Here is a 20,232-nt window from a genome sequence, read left to right as displayed (position 1 = left end):
TCACAATCCCAAATGCAGCTCAGATAAAGCTGAAAAACTTTGACCAGAAAGATAAGAAGTCAGGAGCATCTGTAATGTGTCATCAGCCTACCACTTCCTCCTTAAAGAGGGATAAAAGGAAGATAAACCTGTCAGCCACTTTGGATAACTAACTGCCTGTAAAGCTCCTGAGTGAAAAGCTCCTAAATATATACATTTCTCTGCTCTCATATGGTTTGAGGCCACAGTGTCTGTTCGCAAAAGACATATTTCATACAGCCCACACTTCTTCTCTCAGTTGTCACAACATCTTGCTGTGATTTATTGAAAGAGTTGAACTCCTCACCCCTGACCCTATTCAAACCCCGCAGTATTTCCTCATCCACCTGGAACATGCTCTTTATGTGCCTGCCCAGAGGCCCAACTTTCATTTGGACCAGAAATACCAAACTACTATATGAAAGGGAAAAGGAGAAGGAAAATTATATATTAAGCAGGAGAGCAGCCGTCCATCTATTGATGATTTGAAATGGGGCTTGTTATGAAGAGGTTGTCCTCTTTCATTTTGAGGATGAAACATAAAGTGGACTTATGTTCTGCCCGGAGGGGAAGGAGATACGAAGAAATATATTATCCCTTAGTTCTCTGATACTTAAGTATTTGTGCTTTTATGGAGGTTTATTCACATATCAAATTTTATTGTTCCATAAAGTATTATGTATATTTTTATGAGATGCATTTATTTTGTTTTTCATTCCCCAAATTAAGTGCATATATACATTAAGTCAACCATAAAAAAAATAAATAAAAAGAAATTAAGTCCAGTTTCACTTTTGGTCTATTCAGTCCATTCCAGTAAAATCAAATCATTAAGTCAGATTCAGATATAATTATACACAGTCAAATTCAATCCAAGGTATAATGTGATGCAATACAGTTCAACCGATCATTTATTGTCTGTTTGTAGAAACAGGAGGGACCCATCTGACTGAGTTGTGGACTTCATAGAATTTCCTTTTCTTGAACATGTAGGTGTTGTCAATAGAGAGGAACAGCTTGTTTTTAACAGGAAGAAACCTATTTGGTAATCAAGCTCCATATGAGCTACAACCTGCCACGACCAACTGAAGATTGGGAGAATAGAAAACACACAGATAAAATACAAGAGGACTGAGACAGGGCTACCTTCTATGAGAACTCAAAGAATTAGTCCACAAACGAAATGGCAGCAATTGCTTTCTTGATGGTTTTGTTCAGAAAAGACACAACTAAACTCTGAAACATTGAGTCAGGAATTATGTTTTTTAACAGAAACAGAAACAAACCCAATGTCAGCTGTAGCTACAATAATGGCTTTATGTAAGAGTTCATACTGTATGTAATGGTAGCAATAACTCTATGAATGAATCCTTCCAGGAAAGAGGCATCCAAACTCAAAAAATAGGACAAGTGTACCTTCTACTGTATGGAAAGACTATTGTTGCACTGTAAATGGTTACGTAAAACCTCCTAAAACTCAACATGTTACTCTAACCACCCATGAACAATGAGTTTGATTTAATTGACTGTTTGGACAGAACACAAAAACTATCTGGATTTAACTCCATTTTCATTCCATTTCATATTACTGCTGTGCGATTTCAAACTCATTTGCAGTTATATTGTGCCTGCATAGTGTAGGAAATTAGACGTTTTATTACTCAGGCAAACATCTGGACTCAGAAGTCAAACTTTGGGAGTGTACAGTCAAATCACCGAAATAACACCTGAAGTTGGGAATCTGTGGTAAATGGTGTAAAGCAAAGTGATGGCTGCATGATGTCTCATTTGACATCTGATGATTTGGGAAGAACATGTTGCTACAGTGTTTTGTACTTGCTGGTAGGTAATGATTTGGTTTGTTATGGCATCATGATGAAATTATGAACGGTCTTTTGAGATGATTGCAACACGTCATTAAAACAATGCAGCTTTCTCTTCTTTAAAGCTTTTTCAGATACTTAGGTTGTTTAGAAATGACCACTTTCCACCATGATATTAATATATTTGCACCAAGGAATAAGTTGGATGGATTTGTTTAGTTGGCAAATAAACAACTGATGAGAAACGTAGCTGGGATAACACATGGTTAACTGACAAAGGTAGTTGTCTAGCAGCAAAATCTGCCTGGTGAATAAGAAAATCATTGACAGAACACTAAATAGGGGTAGATTGACCATCAAAAACAGAGCCTGTGGGAATTTACAAGACTCCTTTGTAAGGATCTGCTTTTACTTATGACCTAGACCTAAAACACAGATGATATCCAGGCCTTCTGGGACGACAACAAGATTGCTTGCAGATTAATCAAACTAAACAGGCACAAAATTGCTCTCTAAGCCACATGTTTTAGATGGAAGCGCTGTGTGGAATGCTTTTTAAAAAAGTGAGAGGGCATCCGACTCCCATTGCTATCCTTTTTTCGGGATGGAGACAGTTGACAGGCTGAGGAGGAACTCGCAGCAGGATCTGAGGCCTGCAGAGATATGCAAGTTATTTTAAAGGAAGACATTTTTGTGGCTACAGTATTAAACTGCAGAAATACATTCAAACACATCATATAAAGAAAAAAAAAACAAAACAAGAGTTATCATCATCAAGAAATTTGCAACTGACAGCCTAATCCTAATTTAAATGATGCCAAAAATTGATTTTGGTAAAAATTAGTGAAGCATTATTTAGTTGCCTCAGAATAACCCTCATTTGTATCCCTGCCCTGTCTGTGTTGTGTTTGCTACCCAGACCCATTTGACAAATTGATATCTTGGCTCATGACCCCTCTAAACATTGCTGTACTGGCTTGTAGACTACATTGTGTCTGTGTAGCGTCGCCAGCTCAAACAAATATTCAAGCTGTTTTATTTGGGTTTAAAGATGTGAGATTAGCCAGCAGACACAAGCAAAGATAAGAAACAGCATTTGAAAAGCCAAAAATAATGATGTGCACCAAAAACGTGTTGTTTTACATTTCTCCCCCGTTAATCATCCTAGAGCCAACCACCATCACTTCTACTCAAGTGTATAGATGGTTAATCACCTATTGACAGGGTAATCCTGATGTTATAACTGTACATACTGAAGGTATAAGAACATAGTCTTTGTTTGTAGAGCATAACTTGCTCAGTATTACGCCAGCTACAGTATATAGCAACACTAGAGTCAAGATTTATTTTTCTTTGGCATGAACACATGGAATATTATGAACCTAATCAAACTTTAGTGCGAGTTACAAACCTTGTTGCCAATGGAATCCATGCCTACAGACATAATTCATCCGTGCCCGTTTATTTTGTATTTTAAATAATTTTGAATGTGAATTTGTCCTACATGAAGATTGAATATCATATGATTGAGCTTGTTCTCCATTAGTGTCTTTACTTGTGTGTTTTGAAGCACTTAGCAAAGACATGCAAGGCAATCCATCACATCAAACTATGCATTGGTGTGGAAAGTTTTTTGCCTCTCTATGTGTTTCTTCTGTGTAATTTTCTCAATAAAGATAGGTATATGATTTTACCCCAGTAAATACTCTTTTTTTAAAACTGTATTTGGTATCTATTAATGTTAGCTTTGTCTCTTTTTAAAAGTAGTTTGATAATGTGAGACACTTAAGCTTTGCATAATTCCCATTGTCACTTATTTAGGATGAAAGGTGAGATATAGATGCAGAGCTCTGATTTAAAGCAAAAGCAACTAGAGAAACCCATATCTTTAGAATGAAAGAGTTTGATTTTTCATTTTTCTCAGTACAAATATCAGTGTAAAGGACAACAAAACAGATTATCAGGGAAACCCCAGATTTGCTAAATTGACAAAGTAATGCATTTCCTACCACACACTTTTGAATACTGTTAGTGCAAAACTTTGCTGTGATTTCTAAAACATGGCATCACATAATGTAGCCCTACAACTTTTGGCTAAAACTAGGTGTACAGCAAACAGATAGAAAGGCAAATATCAGTCAGTTTGTCAACAAAAGACATCAAGGGTGAAGTTAGATGGCTGACTATGATTTATATATTGTTTCAAAATTTTGGGAATCAGATTTGGACATCCCTAATTATAAATTCTAAAGACTGCGCTTCCAAAGTAAGGTAGAAATTTCTGAAAGCCCAGGTTTACACTTTTGAATGTGTAAAGGTAAAACACAAGCATTGGTTAGCAGATAAAAAAATGACCCTAAATGATAATAAGAAAAGTTTGCTCTCACACTGTTTATATTTCGTTGGAATTGCCTTAGTTTTATTGACTGTCCCTCGGTGTACTTGCTGTAATTACTTTAGCGGCTAAGAGTTGGCAAAGATCCATTTCAATACATCAGATCGGCTCACTTTTAATTGTCAAACTTTTCGTACAGCAGTCATGTCTCAGCTGCTGTGTGCGCAGTCAAGGACAATAATTTCCTTGCAACCAACGGGAGAAAAAGCGAAGACTGCACTGACAGAGAGCGCAGAGTCTACTTTAGGCTGGCAGATGTAATCCCTAACACGGCTCCAAAGTGCTGTGAGCCACCGCAAATTTTCCATGTGAACTTATTTGAAAACAACCTCATACCACAGACCTCTCATGCTCCTTGTTTCTCATTTATTCCAAACAATCATTTTAAAGTCATTTCTTCAGTACACTTTCTCACTTTCTCTGACATCTCATCAAAATGGCAAACAGCTGAATGGCTCAGCATAACATTTATTAGCTTTGGAAGTAACTCGTCAATCATTTTGGTGTGATTTTAAGAAATATTTTGGCAATACTTGATGACTAAAGTTTAGAAACTTTAAATTATCTGGTATTGGTAACCTGCCTTTTCCTGTAATGCATTGTGTTAGACAGTATAGTTTAGCTTAATTCTGTTTTGCAAGGGAAAAAAATTGGTAATATATGCTCTCTGAATCCATAATGTATTGCAAAAAGGTAGATTTTAAAAATACATTAGTCTGGAATATTTGTTTACATTTTCAGCTTTATGTAAATTGCAAACAAATAAAGGGTAAGATGAAAAACTTTATAGTTACAGATGTTATGCCAAAAATGTATTTTAACAATGAGTTGTTCATGTTGTTGTGCTCCTTATTTTGGGGATTTATAATTCATGTAGCAAAGATTTAGACAAAGAAATATATTAGTTAAAATTATTGTAAGGAGTGCAAGTTAACAATACAACCTTTTTAAGCTGTGTTTTCAATGGCACACAGAAACTTACTAAATAATCTTAACTGTTTATTTTTAAAGTTGGAGCCAAGATGCTCTTGTCCTGTTTTATCAAAGTTTGTCATCTGAGAACTTAGCATTCCTTTGCTTGTTTTGGTATCTCGATTGTCTCCACTTCTGTTTTTTCCTGTCTTGAGTTTAGAAATCTGTGTTCATCTTATCCCGTCTGTTTATGGGTTTATCTTTATTCTGTCTGCTGCTTTTTTCACCCTCTTGCCTGCCTTCTTAGTGCTTCTCAGATTTTCCATCTGCTTTCAAAATGGAGCAAATGGAGATCGGTATCAATATTATAGAAAAGCAATACCCCATTGAAGGTGGCCAGTTTCTGAGTCACGGTCTGCTTGAGAGAAATACACTGAAAGATAGTTTTGGTGTTGGTTGAAATATTATCATTCTTTAGAATAAAGGATCCTTATTTTGTAGAACTGAGGCATAGGTTATGTGTGCTTTTTATAATCAGCACAGCTTATCTTTTAAACTCTCACAGTCATGTCAAAGCCATATTTTATTGGGACTTATGCTTATCATTGGCATCTTACTTTCAAAACCATGTCCTGTTTATGTCGGTGTTTCAAAAACGGTTTTACTGAAGCTTAGACAGTGGTTTGGTTGAACTTCCATATCCTTACACATATATTAAGTGAATTTAAAATGCTGAGGACTCTTAAATAAAGACCAAAATGACAACAAGTTACATCATCATAAATGGGTTCCAGGCAAATCCTTTTATTTTCTACAAGATTTGTTCATCTTCTGTTTAGTTGTAAAGATTGTTGGTGCCTGTAATAGCAAACATGTGCTACCCTTTTTGCAGTCTATAGACCACAAGTTGACATTTTTACAAAAATGAAGGACAAATGCAAGATGAAACGACTCCACGTACTCTTGAACAGTGATTGAATTGTGGCTTTTGCGTCTTATTATGAAAAACTTGCTTTTTGGCTCCTTTCTCAATCTGCCCTGATCCTTAGTTATGAGAAACATTAGGCTACATATACATTTGTGTGTGGGCGTGTGTGTGTGTGTGTCTAGTCTGAATTAGCTCTAAAACTATTTCATGTGGTATCGCAGTATGTTGAAAATACATTTGTATTTTATTGAGGATTAATCCAGGTGCAACACTATGTCCTGCGGTCACTGTGAGTTCAATCAAAAGAGATTATTCTCAGAAATCTAAAACCTGCATGTTTTCCTCTGTTCACTGCAAGTCATTAAGCGGGTTTTTATGTCTGGCACTACAACTATTGTAAAACAATAAACTCTTCAAGACACTGCTTACAAGTTTCCCTCCTGCTCCTCCTCATGGCTATGTAAGAAGCCCGGGACTTCTCCGCCAGCTCATGCTGACAACGAGAAACACTATATAACACTATATATTTCAACCCCCCTCTAAATACATACATCACATATATACCTTTATTTGCAAGGGATGGCCATGGCATTGTTTTTATTAGTGGCATTATTGTAGATTGTTTGTCATAGTTGCCTGGGTAGAAATAGCAAGAGCATGCCAGAGCCAGTTTGATGCTTTTGTAATAAATAACTCTCTTGACATGTGGGCAGTCATACCAGTCTGATGACCAAACCATATCTGTGTGTTTATTGCCACTCTATATGAATAAGTCTGAGAATTTTTCTGGCCAAATATGAACTATTTGTAAAGTGAAGTTGTACTTAGATATATCACCCCATATGGGTAAGCCCCCCGCTATCCTACAAGTCTTTAATCTTTCACACTGTTTCTTGTGTTCTTTTCAAACAATCTCTAAAATGATTATTGATGATGGTTATGTTTATTGTTTGAAGGAATTCTGTGCCCATCAAGTACAAATAACGTTATAAGTAAATCATGGATAATTGAAAAAAAAAAAGAGTCATATTATCAAAGCTTGTATTTCTAGACAGAGCTGGCCTTGTTTGATAAACACAAAGAAAGCTGTGTTGTTTTTGTGCCAGTGAATAACCAGTAATTGTCTTTGTCATGACTGTCACTTTTATGGATGGTTGACGCTCTTTGACAGTTGAACACCCTGAGGTTTTACTTGGCTGTTACAAGCCAGTGTTGGGGTTTTCCAGAAAAAAAATGTGTTGTTACATAATTTCTGAAACAGTGGATCACAAATGTCTCTGTCCTTTTTTTTTCTTTTTAGCTTTGACAATAGTTTACTTAGGCTTAATTTGTCTTTTTATGCTCCACAGCATGGTGACACCTCATGGTTATCTACCGCAATAGAAGGTTTCGTTTTGTGGACAGAGGTGATGACTACAGGCTGCTGAAGTCTACTGACTAGCAGAACATAATGTGTACATAAACAGCAAGAAAAGTCTGTATGGGGTGGAAAGGCCTCAGTACTGACTATAGCGTTTGTTTATCCAGCATGCTGTAATGCTATGAGAACTGCTGCTCTGGCCTTGGTTTCAAGCTGTAGTGTAAATATTGAAGACTATGGAAAAGGAACACTATTTAAGACTTTCCATATGTTCTAATAATATGAGCCTGTGATTGCAGCAATTCCACATCTTCCTGACAAGAAGAACCTCTGTGGTTCTCCTCTTGCACAGCTCTAAGTACAGGTGTGAGGAGTAGTAAAACATAGTTTGCTCAATTTAAAGACAGACAAGGTGTGTTTGACTTTACTCTTGAACCTGTACAATCCACAATGCAATCTCAGGTAAAGCCAGTGGATGAACTGAGATCGTTTCTAGGCATAAAAGGTTTTTTAATATGTTCCCCAACATCATGATGAGCCAGTATGTTTGGTTTTTTTTGTTTAATGTCTTTTAAGTCCTAATGGCATTCCTCTTTAGTGTTTGAGTTGAAACAAGTATCTTGGCGGAGCATGTAATACCACTCTGTCTAAAATAAATCGTAATATTGGACTTTTAATATTTTTGGCTTTTATTAGTCCTGTTAACATATTTTTTTAAGACTGGTTTGCAATTTCTTAAATTTTCTTGCACTGCTAAATTGCCTTGCTTATTTATGACTAATCCACACTTATAGGTCTTTTCTAAAACAACACTTGCCTCTAAAATATATTTGACTTAATCAGTAATTGGCTTTCAATATTAGAGGCAATGAGGATAAAGACTTTCTCAAACCATAGTGTGTTTGTGTAAAACTTATTTATAGTTTTTTCCTTTTTTGGCCTGCTTTCAAAGCTGTCGCGTTAGAGGAAATTGGACCAAACATTATTAAAATTAAGCTTTTCCAAGCAACACATGACCTAATCTGTGCCTCTCTTACTAAGTGGTCCATTTCATGTTTCTGGATGAAGAGAGTCCACGGTGAATGAAGGCTTTCAGGTCTGTCTCGTATCTTTATCTCCACCATCTCCCTTCTCTTGGTGCAACTTAAAAGGCATACAGTGAACATATTGTGCATTGGTGCAAATATCCCTGGCCAATTTCATCGATTTAAGATGTATGAAATAAGCCTAAGTAAATAATCAGTGGAAATACATGTCAGATGTTGCTCCAGATTACTCCAGATGTGGACGCCCAAAACTGTGCAGGGCTGTAAATTGCAGGACTGCAGGTCTGTTTCCAGTGAGAGGCTGTAAATAAATATCAAGTGCAAGTTATGCCATGAGCCCAAAGCAGGGCCAGAGAAACACGTTTTTTAGCTTAAGGTGGAAAATTTCTGTAACTAATGCATTAAACTTCAGATAAAAAATAGCTTTCCGATTTCACATTAGATAATATTGAATGTTGAATTTTTATTTATTTTTTTCATTTTTATCTGCTGTCTGTTAGACTTAATGATTCTAAAAATGGCTCTGTAATGAAGCCATATGTGAAATCAGCAGTGCACAATTTCAGTTAGCCACAAATTAGGAGCAAGGTACTGACTTTCTCACAGAGGTTATGTAATCTTGCATTAAAATAAATGCAGATTATCTGTTTGAGAAAGTATTGTTAAATTCTAAATTTAGTATATACAATGAATCAGATTTATACTTGGACTTATAACAATTCATCAGTTTCTGTGAATCTAAAAAATATTTGCAGACTACAGCTATAGAACTCTTTCTGTAACGTCTTTTAGTTTCACATTGCCATTTAGTGTCTTACTAAGTTTGAATTTGCTTGCTTTTGTGATGTCTTGGGCACATAAAACCCTATCACTATTTTGAAATTATACTTTACATTCATTTATTTTTCTCAAAAGATAAAAAAAAAATATTTTTTTTTTTCAAAGATTTAAAGGACACTTATTTTTGCTGCTCTCCCACTAAAGATACTTTGTCGTGGTACATCCTGAAAGTTTGCATATGTCTGTATTTTTATGTAGGCATGTTGTTATGTGTATACTAATGAGTCTCTGAAGTTTTGAAGTCCACAAACCTTTCCATTCCCCTACATTGTGTCGAGCAGCACAATTTATCCCACCTCAGTCCTGTGATGTAGACTTGAATAAATCTTGAGCTTGAATAAGAGTTAAGCTGTTTCTAAATTAAAGCAAGCTGTGAAACTTTGTCCCTTTGATTCATTCTGATCTCTATTTTTATTTGTGAGCTTGGTGTGGATACAGTATATATATATCTTATAGACTAATTCCAACTGATGCATATTTAAACATTGCATATTCATTCATATGTGAAAACATTTTTTCCAAGCCATGGTGGCAGCAACATGGCACCTATAGTGCATCTAGGCTAGCCTGTTTCTATCGGTGGCTCTGGCCCAGATTAAAGTGCTGGGGTTCATTGTTTACACAGCTCCATGGTGCCACGGCTGAGCAGACCTAAACAATAGGCCACTGCTCCCTTTTGTCAGAATGAGAGGAAGAATGGAGACCTCTTGACATGGCAACCTGAAGCCTCAATGGCCCCACTTCACCTAGCTGAGAGGGTCACAGCGAGAAAGAGAGGACAGGCAAGTAGAGGGGATGGAAAAGATTAGTACGGTTGTGAATGGAGAGATCAAAATGGTTGGTGAAGAAAAGAAGAAGGTGTAGAGAGGAGAACTTTAAATATAACCCTAACCTTCAAGTATTTTTGTTTTGTTTTTCAAAATCGGAGGCAAATTGTAGCTAATTGGACACTATAACCCACTGAAACTTTTTGTTTTATCATTTTCAAAGTAACAAAGACATGGACATTAAGAATCATGCCCTTTATTTTGAATTTACTGTGTTTATATTGGATATTATTACTGTTGCATGACTGTAACGTCTCCTCCACCTTGGGTCCTTCCTGTCTCCTTCCATGTTACATCCTTGCAGTCTTGAGTCTTCCAGACCTAATTGCTTTATTCCTGCTCTACTCTACTGTATTCTGGAGCCATTTATATCAAATGTCCTGCTTCTGTTAGCTTTAATGCATCACCATTAGCTTTGGAAAAGGGGAGTCATGAGTTTAATTTCTTGATTGCAGGTCACTTTCTTGGCAACAACACAGTTATCGATGTGCTTCGCCGCCAGGGATATGAGGTGGAACACACGCCTGCTGGACAACCCATAAAGAGGTAACGACACTGGTAGTAAGCAAGTTAAACACAACCACACACTACAAAGTGTCTCACAGAGATTTTATATGATAGACCGATAGAAAGTTTTCAGTTGCATTCAGGTCAGTACTTGGACAAGGCCATTCTAATGAACGGAAAATGTTATGTAACAAGCTCAATATTGTATGTTTAGGGTCACTGTCCGATGTTTCCAGTCTGTTGCATCCTCTAATAGGTCTTCTTCCTGGATTGCCCTCTATTCTGGCCCATTAATTTTCCCATCAACCTTTATGAGTTTGACTCATCCTGTTTTTTAGTATAATTGTGCCAGGACATTATTTCCTATATAAAAACAATAACTAAGGGTATCATGATAACTAATAACATTTTCATAATTGCATCACTGACTCTTTTAAAATCATAGTTGCCTCTGGTATCAAAGTAGACAAGATGAAAAATGGAATATGAACTGAATATATAAATAACCAACTTGAATTGACTAGTAGAAAATGAATAATTTTGTGTTTTGTCTTTTGCATAAAATCACAAATTGTTGAGGTGTTAGGAGAAAATAGTTAGTAGGATCTTTTTTTGCCATGATTTGTTCAAGACTAGAATATCCATTAAACTTAGCAATCAGACCTGTTCTCCCGAGCTGTTTATTGTTTTTATGTTTAATTTTGACTAAAAAAGATACGTGGTTCAGTTGTCTGCAGTCTGCAACTATACAACTAGATTTTGCTATAGTAACTACTATATATTGTGTTGCACTTTCTTCACACCCTCCATGCCCCCAAAGTCATCAGAATAACACATATGGCTAAAGGTTGTCCCCTAATTGGACTGCATGATATCGTAGATGCAATGTTTACATTTTACTGTTTCAGCAGAAATAATTCTCATTGACAGCTCTCATTCTTTAAGGGATTTTGCATGTTGCGGACTGCTTCTGTGTTTTAGATTGCACAGCTGATAAGTCTGACAAATTCCCCAGTGGCCCACCAATGAAGCATTGTTGAAAAGTCCAACCTAAGTTTGACTCGTACCTCCTGCTGCGAAGCATGTAGTGCAGCCAGTCGAGCATGGAGCACTGCGGGTGGCTATCTCACTTTCAATCTGCGTTCTTGTTCCTGTGTGTGTTCGAATGAATGAGTAAATCTACTTTCACACACAAGAGCCTGTGTTTGATATGGGATTATGAGCCTGAAATGAACCAGCACCTGACCCGTATCACTGGGTTAACGCGAGTCCGAAAAATTTGACTACTCTGTTTATGTGTAATAACGCAAATGAAATGAAACTGAGCGATTTATTATGTAGATTGAAATAAAATAACATTTGCATCATATCAGCTTTTGTAAAAGTTTGTAGGTGATAAGGATTGAGGAGAGTAGTTTAAGATAAATACTTTTCATGGTTTGCTTCTTAAAGGGGACTTTAAAACTTTTTGTCTTTTGCAAAACGTTTTGCTCGTAACACATTAACTACTGACTGTGGATGACACCTCTGGACCACTTTAAGCCTAATTTACAGCGAGGACATCATTTGTAATATGTACAGAATGTGTTTCTGCTTAACTAAATAGGTTCTTCTTGACAAAGACAACATCTGGATGGCAGAACACACTGCTCTACAGTATGTGGATATCATTCATTGTTAAAGATGTGTCCACAGATGTGGTAGTTATCATTGCTTATGCTCCAATGCTTCAACAGGTCAAACATTTAGAAAGCAATGAGACATGTCCACAACTTGGCAAATGTTTAACCTGACAAAGATCCATGTGGAACTGAAAAGCTGTCAATAAATGTTATGAAGATCAAGTGTGTAGACTTCACTACACCCATACACACTGTACAAAATGCTTTAATTTGTATTTGCATACATGCGCACAGACATATGCACATGTATTTTCTATCAAACTTGATCTTGTTTACTATATTATCTCCACACCCTTTTCCAATACTTCCAAAATTCATCTCTTCTCTCTTCAGTCTTGCTTTTCTCCATCTTCATTTTGTCACGGCTGACTAAAATCTAAGAAAAGGAAAAACTTCCTCCCAGGGTGTGTCAACTTTCCAAAGGTCCACATGTTCCCAGGAGGAAAAAAAGAATATGTCTCTGATTTTTGTTTTCTAGTGTTTGCAGTCTTTAACTGCAAAGATGTGAAAAGTAATTAAATATTTGTGAACCTATTCAAAGCTGATGCGTCACAAAGAGAGCCAAAGCAAACAGAGAAGAATCAAAGTGTATTAGGAACCTCTTCATAAAAGGCTTAAAACACATTTCCCATTTATGTTCTTCAACTTATTAATGTTTTTGTGTCACTTAGGAGATCATCATCAAAACCTGCTTCCCCAGCACTGGAGGGTCACCAGGATGACTTTACTCTTCTGGAACCCTTCCTCCATGAGCTCCCACACAAGGAGGAGGACCAGGGAGTTCTCCTGGAAGAGGACCCACTACCCCACATGCTCCTTCCTGCAGACAGCCTGGATCTTCTAGAGAAAGCAGAGAAGAAGATGCTAAAGAAAAAGAGGCGGAACAAGCAAAAGAAACAACAAAATCGACATTTCAATGATCTCTGGGTACGCATAGAAGAGAGGTAAGGAGACAAAAAGCTGAAAGATAAGATGACAACTTTATTTTGGACTTTTACAAACTGATTTAAAGGGTGAGAAAATGTACAGCATATAGCTTTTGTGGTTTTTCAAGACAACAATTGGTGCATTGGTTTGAATTCATTTTAAAAAGAGGTCAAACATGAAAGCTAATATCACTGTCCACAACAAAGCAAGTTTTATACGGCCATAGACTAACAGGATGCAGACCAAGTAAGGAACCTCTGCTACCATCTATCCATCCGCCCATCCGTCCATCCATCTTTTCTTTTTAAAAACCTTTAAAGTTGTTTAATTATCTCCTAAAAATAGAGTAATCCAAATACTAATCAAAAGCCTTGTATTAACATGACATTTATGCATGATAATTGTATATCAACTTCTGACCACAGCAGTATAGTTGATAATTGTAATAGTTGTTTAAGAAAAAGTTATAAACGAATGAAGTTAAACACATTACTTCATCAAGTATGTGAGAAGACTGTGGGGAACTTCCTGATGTGATGCTGGGGGCTCAAACAGCCAACATATCACCAAACAAACAGCCAACATATCAAATCACATCCTCTTCTTTTAGTTACAGAACACAAACATTAGATCCACGCTTCTCTGGAGCTGGTATCAGTGTCTTACATGTAAAAATAGCTACCTGACAATTATACCCGACTTGGTTCTCACCATAGCTCTAGGCAGGGACTAACCGCAGAACAAAACAAGCTCGCCTTTTTGACAAAAAGGAGTTGCCTGCCATGTGAAAAAACTTCTGTATGTTTTGTCACAGCAAGATTTTGCTTTCATTTTAGTTGTCGAAAAGGGTAAGACTCTGTTCTTCCATTTCCTAGAGTCATTTATCTGGAAGAACCATTTGTTCAGAGTGTCTCCATTTCCAGTCATTTATCATGGGGTCAACCAATACAGTCCACAATAAATAGCACTTATGGGCCATTTAGAGTTTCCAGTTTCATCTGACATACACAAAGCTGGACTGTGTGAATTAAATATGAAAACCCAAAGAAAAAACAAATACATGCAGAGGATGAAAACGTCATATAAAGTGCTCTTTACATAATGTCAGTAGAAATTATTTTTCTTTCTTTATGCAAGACTCTGAATTTTAAATGGGAAAAGAAACAGACTGTTTGCTTATGCTTGCTACAAAGTGCACTCTCTAAACATGTCTGTGTATTTTAATGTCTGAAAAGGAGAAATGGTCAGAGTATACACACAGGCAGGTTCATTGCAGAGCAGGGACTTTCTGATGCAGTCCTTGCATAGTTATGCAGTAAAAGAACCTGTCTGCACAGACTTCCTTTCTACAGTATAGCTAAGTTTTGCTGGAAACCCCCCCAACATTTTTCAGAAGTGTGACATGGTTTTTCATTTCAAACATGTGAGATTAGTCTTTACAATTACTGTTTGTTGGTGTTTAAACCATAAAGTCAATTAGGACAAATCCATTTAACCAACTTTTGTAAGAAAATGAGTTGGAAAACTAGTGTTGTTACATTATATATTCATCTTGTTATCTTGTTATTTCCTCCTGCAGTTCCATGGTTCAGTCTCCGCCTCCTCCTTTGGTTCGTATCATCAATGGCTACATCACAGTGGAGCCACCAAACAAAGTCTACAGCCAGCACAACTACCATCACTTACAGTCTTCATCACCCATCACCTCCTTTCCCTACGTTTTACTCATTTTGCTCTTCACACTTATAGCTTTGGTATTTCAGAAAGGGTCTGCACTCCTCTAGCAGGACATCAATTATTTTAGTAATAAAAGCATTAAAGAGTTTAAATTCACTTCAACATGAGGTCTAATTAGAACCTGAGGCCCACCAGAAAATATTTTCCATGTAACTGTCAGGCTTGAGCAACCTGGGTTGGAACTGATGTCAATGGACTGATGCTCTGATAAAAATAAATAAATGAATAAAAAAATAAATAATAAAACATTTTACATGTTTTCTTGGAACAATACAGGTTTGTTTTTTTTGTCACTTTGCGATAACACTTTGCACAAAGAATGCAAAAGAAAATGCGAGTGAAAGAAATAAAATCCGGAATATTTTCTCATGTCTCATTTGCGTTTTTGCCAGATGTTAGCTACCCATTAGTGCATGCAACATGCATATCATTCAGAGCATTCTTGAACATTAAAAATTCTTCATAGACACAACTTGAACCATTTGTATCTAGTGTGCTTGTATGAGTTAGCGTGTTTATGCTGTGTTTGCTTGTGTGGGTGAGTTTGTCAGCTCTTATACGCCTTGTGTTTGCAACCAGAAGTGTTCTTCACAACTTAATTTATTCTTTCATTTACAATCTCTTTGATGTTGTAAAATGTGTTGGTTGGGGAAATTGTACATTGTTTTTTTTTATGCTACAGTTGTATTTTAGGGCTATAAAAATATGAGAAACATTGTTTTTATATGAGTTGATAAATAAATGAGCATCATATTTCTTAAAGGACATCAGGAACTAACCACCACAGCCCATGTCATGTTTCACACTGAAATTAAAGTTGTGATATGGACAGATGATTGTATTGTATCTAATCTATCAGTGTTATTTCTTGCTTTGATGTGTTTGTTGAAAAAACTCACTTTTGTTTATTATTAGGTTTAAATTATTTAACTACATTAGCTTTCCTGTAAAGCATACAGAACATTTTCAGACTTTTTATAAATATTTTTGTTACTACAGTATCCAAGTGTGTTTTTATATTTTCAAGATAATTATAGTGATAATATTACAGTTATAATAAAGCCTGTCCACACATGTAGAACATGTACAGTGTAGTATTTTAGGACAGTCACATGTCATCTATGGAATAAGATAATTGTAATAGTATCAACAATAAAATATTTATTTAGACACACTCTTTTGTTTATTGCCATTTTTTGACTGTAATTAAAATGAAAGAAAGTTGGTACTGTTATTATGTTTTGTATGTAGAACAACGGAAGTCAGAATTCTGAGGAAAATAAATCTGAATTCTGAGATTAAAATCTTTTGTTTTCAGTGACTCTAATCCATAACAAACAAATGGAGTAAGGAAGGGAAAAAACACAAGAGACAACAGAAAACAACCTTGAGGGAACAAAACCAAGATATGTGAGGAAGGCTGGTTGGAAACTAAACATTATTATTCAGCAGCAGTTAAATACAAGTAAAAACAAAGATAACTGTTGAATCCAAGTCCAATAGTTCATATTAGTTTTTGTTCAGGTAACAGATATAATTTATGCTATTATAACAACTGCATAGCTTTTTAACATGTCGGACAATGTTTATTTTTAATGTCTTTAATTCATTTATGCAGCAAAGTTTGACATTTAAATTCTGGGATGTTTATTTCTATCACTGTCAGAAATCTTTTGATTTTGGTCTATCAAAATTAAAAGTGTTAGATTTTGAATAGCAGAAATATGATGGAACTACTTTTTAATGTTATACTATTTCCATTAAGCATTCCATTATAAACTCATTCAACCCTGTAAATGGGATTGTAAACATTGCTGCCATTGTTCTACTATTGATAATTCATGGCATGTTAACCGGTTGTTCACATATTCTCTAATAAAAGCTGATATTATAAGTTGTTTAAGATCTGAGACAAGCTAAACAAACTAAAGAAGCTGTAGCAACAAGGGAACAAACTGGAGCAAACAGGAAACTGGAACAGCAAGGAATCTTTTCGGTGTACAGGAAATGAAAGTTAATAGATTTGTTCTGTCAACAGGAAAAGATAGCTAATTGACTATTTAGCTTGTGCTTTTATTTAAGGTGGAGCTGCGCTTTTTACGGGTTTATCTACGTGTGCAGGATAATAAGGAGATTTAAGAGATAGACCACTAAAGTGTGTTTATTTCTTGAATTACATCACTGAACATTTAGCTATTTTCATCACAGAGATAAATGCTGGAATGAGCCCCACAGAAAGTGTTTTATGTGAATGTTTCTTTTATTAAAATAAAAATAATTCACTGAACATTCCCTCACGGTTGCAGCTGAACCATCATAGCCTGGTTATATTCGACACTAATGATAATTTGATATTCAACATACAAATGACAGGTATAACTTTTCATACTGTTTGTATCTTGTAATTAATTACAAACATTTGCCACTGAAATTACAAGTACATTGAAATCAAATACTGGAACATTTCATTGGGTGATTGTGAAGGGTAAAACTGACCTTTAGTTGTATTGCTTAAGTCACTTCAGTAAGTCAGTCTTATGGCTCCAAGGCATTAAACTTACATCATGTTAAAGAAGCATGCAATGCTAAATGACGGTTTCGATCTGTTCCATGTAACTCAAAACGTCTTAAAAACAACAAACCATGTAAGTCACTCAGTCATTCCATAAAAGAGCAAACAAACAAAGTTGCAGGTCACTCCCCTAATTACCTCCTGTTGAGTGCTCTTGCTGACAGATGTTATAGCTCATTTACTATTTGAAACACAGCTTGAAGAACAGCGGGAATGTCAGGAGTCAAGCCACAATAGTTACCTGCAGTAGAGAATAAAAAAATCCTTTAAAATTTAAACCAAAGTCTTACCTTCAAACAGGAAGATTGGTAATCATCAGCTGACCTCTTGACTGATGGATTCTTCTTTTCTTTGACATATTTTCACTTTGATGCTTTTGCAACTATTAACAAACAATGATGGTTGAAATATTCAACTCAATACCATGGGAAACTAATACCTTTCTGAAAGTCGAGAGCTCAGTGGACACTAATATGATGGAAGTAAACTAGCTGGAGGAAATTATATTTACTGTATTCACTTCAAATACTGTCCAATTTATAGGGTAATGCACATTGAGTCACCTCATAGCCACATTAAACTCAAGCAAACACAGACAACACATGGAATAATTTTTTTTTACCAACAGAACTTCATTAATTTGTCCAAATTAAATAAAAATATTTAAAAATATATATTTATTTTCCTTTTTTGCGTAAATCTTATTTTGGCAAGAAAATATAATCAGAAACTCGGTTCCTACAGAAGCACACCACATTGGACTGGAGGTTGGGTGGCCAACTGAAACTGGAGAAATTAAAAGCAGATGTCTCTGCAGACTCCTGTTTCCTGTAAAACATGAAACTATAGACAAAAATAAAGACATGCCATCAGCCCAGGTCATAAAATCTACCAATCTTACTGTAGATTTTTGCTGCACAAGGTCGTTTTTTTTTTTGTTTTTTTTTTTGCACAAAGTTCTTCAGTGTGTTTCTGTTTAACTTCTGTGTCTCTGGTCCTGTACATCAACAGTGTGTTTAAGAAATGCCTTAATGGTTATACTTTACTGCATTCACCTAAAGAAATGGTAATCTAAAAGTCAATAACTTGTGATGAAAAAATCCCAATAAATTACTGTTGGTTGAATTTTATTCAGTGAAGTTTTTATAACAGCTCAACAACAGAGTTTAAAACCTTTAACAGAGTGAAGCTATTTTATAAACCTCAGAACAAACTGGCTTTTGTTGAATAGTCTTTTTGTTTTACAAAAAAATTAGTACTCTAGTGCAATATTTCTCTGACCCTAGAAGTTACTTTTCTGGAACATATTGATGACCTTTCGGAACTTACAAAGGACTTTCTGATACTTATCAGATACTTTTATGAAACTTTAATGAAACAAACTAATTACTTCAAAACTTAGAAGCTATTTTTTGAAACTCATCACCTTTCATTGGACTTTGATAGAACTAATGATTACTTTGGTGAAACTTACTTTGTAAGTTCTCTGAATCTTACATAAAGAGTACCGTATTTTTCGGACTATGAGGCGCTACTTTTTTCCTACACTTTGAATCATGCGGCTTATAGCCCGGTGCGGCTTTTCTCTGGATTTTTCTTCAACCGCCTGGGGACTCTTTAACAGGAAGTGATCATTGGAAGTCAAAATTGGAAATCAAAGAAGAAAGCGTTAATTTTCATTTAGAACAAGCACATGCTAGCAGCAGGGACGACGGAGAAATTTCTTCAAATTTATATGATGCAGCCTTTAAGTTGAGGGCTATCGATCTGGCGGTACAGGAGGGAAATAGAGCTGCTGTCAAAACAGCCCTGACTGCTGACTAGCCAATAGAGAAGTAGTAAAATGTAAAATAATACAAAACATTGCATACTGATAAACTGATAAACAATATGAGTATTGATTAAAAAGAATACATTTCATATCTGTTTAAAAAAAAAACTTGAAAATCAGTCTGATGAGTTTGTTTATTGTCAAAATTGAAGGATGCAACCAGGGGAAGGATTCTGTTACCTCAAAAATTATTGTCTTTACACAGTCGAAAGGCTTTTTTCTTTAGAGTAGGCTCAAAGGAAAACCTTAGAGAGAATAACTAAAATCAAGATTTCTCTCTGTAATCAAATATTGGACGTCTTTCTTGTAGAAAAAATAACAGTACTTACCCAAAAGAAATGTCATTCATGCACAGTTAAAACATCAATTTTCTGGTTTTGTTGGGGTTTCAGAACAAAACCATGTTTTGTGTCTCTCAGTGCTTCTCAAGGTTGGCCTGCCTTTGATTGTCAGTTTATAAACAAATGAGCTGGTTTTGTGCTGGCACGTCACCACAGGGTGTCACTCAGTTCCAGCTTGGGTCAATGGATCCCATTCACGAGAATGACTTTTTTTCTGAGACGTGCTACGAAGAGAAGAAAACCCACAATTCAAACTCAAACTCAAGAAATGTACAATCATAGATGATTATAACTGCACTGTTAGTCCAAAAAGTCAAGCACACACTCTCACGTCATACCAGAAGTGAGTCTCTGGGCTCTTAATGGATGCAATCTAAAGCCACCAATTTTTCATGCATAGTTTGAAAATTTTATTTGCAGTTTTACTCTTTCTGTACTCTACCTTATAAAGACTAAAAACTGCTTCCCTTAAAGTTTCTTAAAGTT

General features: G+C 35.8%; 1 protein-coding gene across 1 annotated transcript in view; it reads left to right on the top strand.

The window, feature by feature from the left end:
• The window catches only part of trabd2a (TraB domain containing 2A), a 52,092-nt gene extending 35,916 nt beyond the window's left edge, over positions 1-16,176 (top strand). The window contains exons 5-7 of the mRNA XM_032568901.1: positions 10,605-10,695; positions 13,010-13,282; positions 14,845-16,176. Coding sequence (XP_032424792.1) covers positions 10,605-10,695; positions 13,010-13,282; positions 14,845-15,049 — 569 coding nt within the window. The 3' untranslated portion in view covers positions 15,050-16,176. The remainder of the gene's footprint in view (positions 1-10,604; positions 10,696-13,009; positions 13,283-14,844) is intronic.
• The last annotated feature ends 4,056 nt before the right edge of the window (positions 16,177-20,232 follow it).

This window comes from Xiphophorus hellerii, chromosome 8 (assembly GCF_003331165.1).
Source record: "Xiphophorus hellerii strain 12219 chromosome 8, Xiphophorus_hellerii-4.1, whole genome shotgun sequence".
Taxonomy (NCBI): Eukaryota; Metazoa; Chordata; class Actinopteri; order Cyprinodontiformes; family Poeciliidae; genus Xiphophorus; species Xiphophorus hellerii.
The sequence above is the reverse complement of the archived record's forward strand: the minus strand, read 5'-3'. Positions and strand labels throughout refer to the sequence as shown.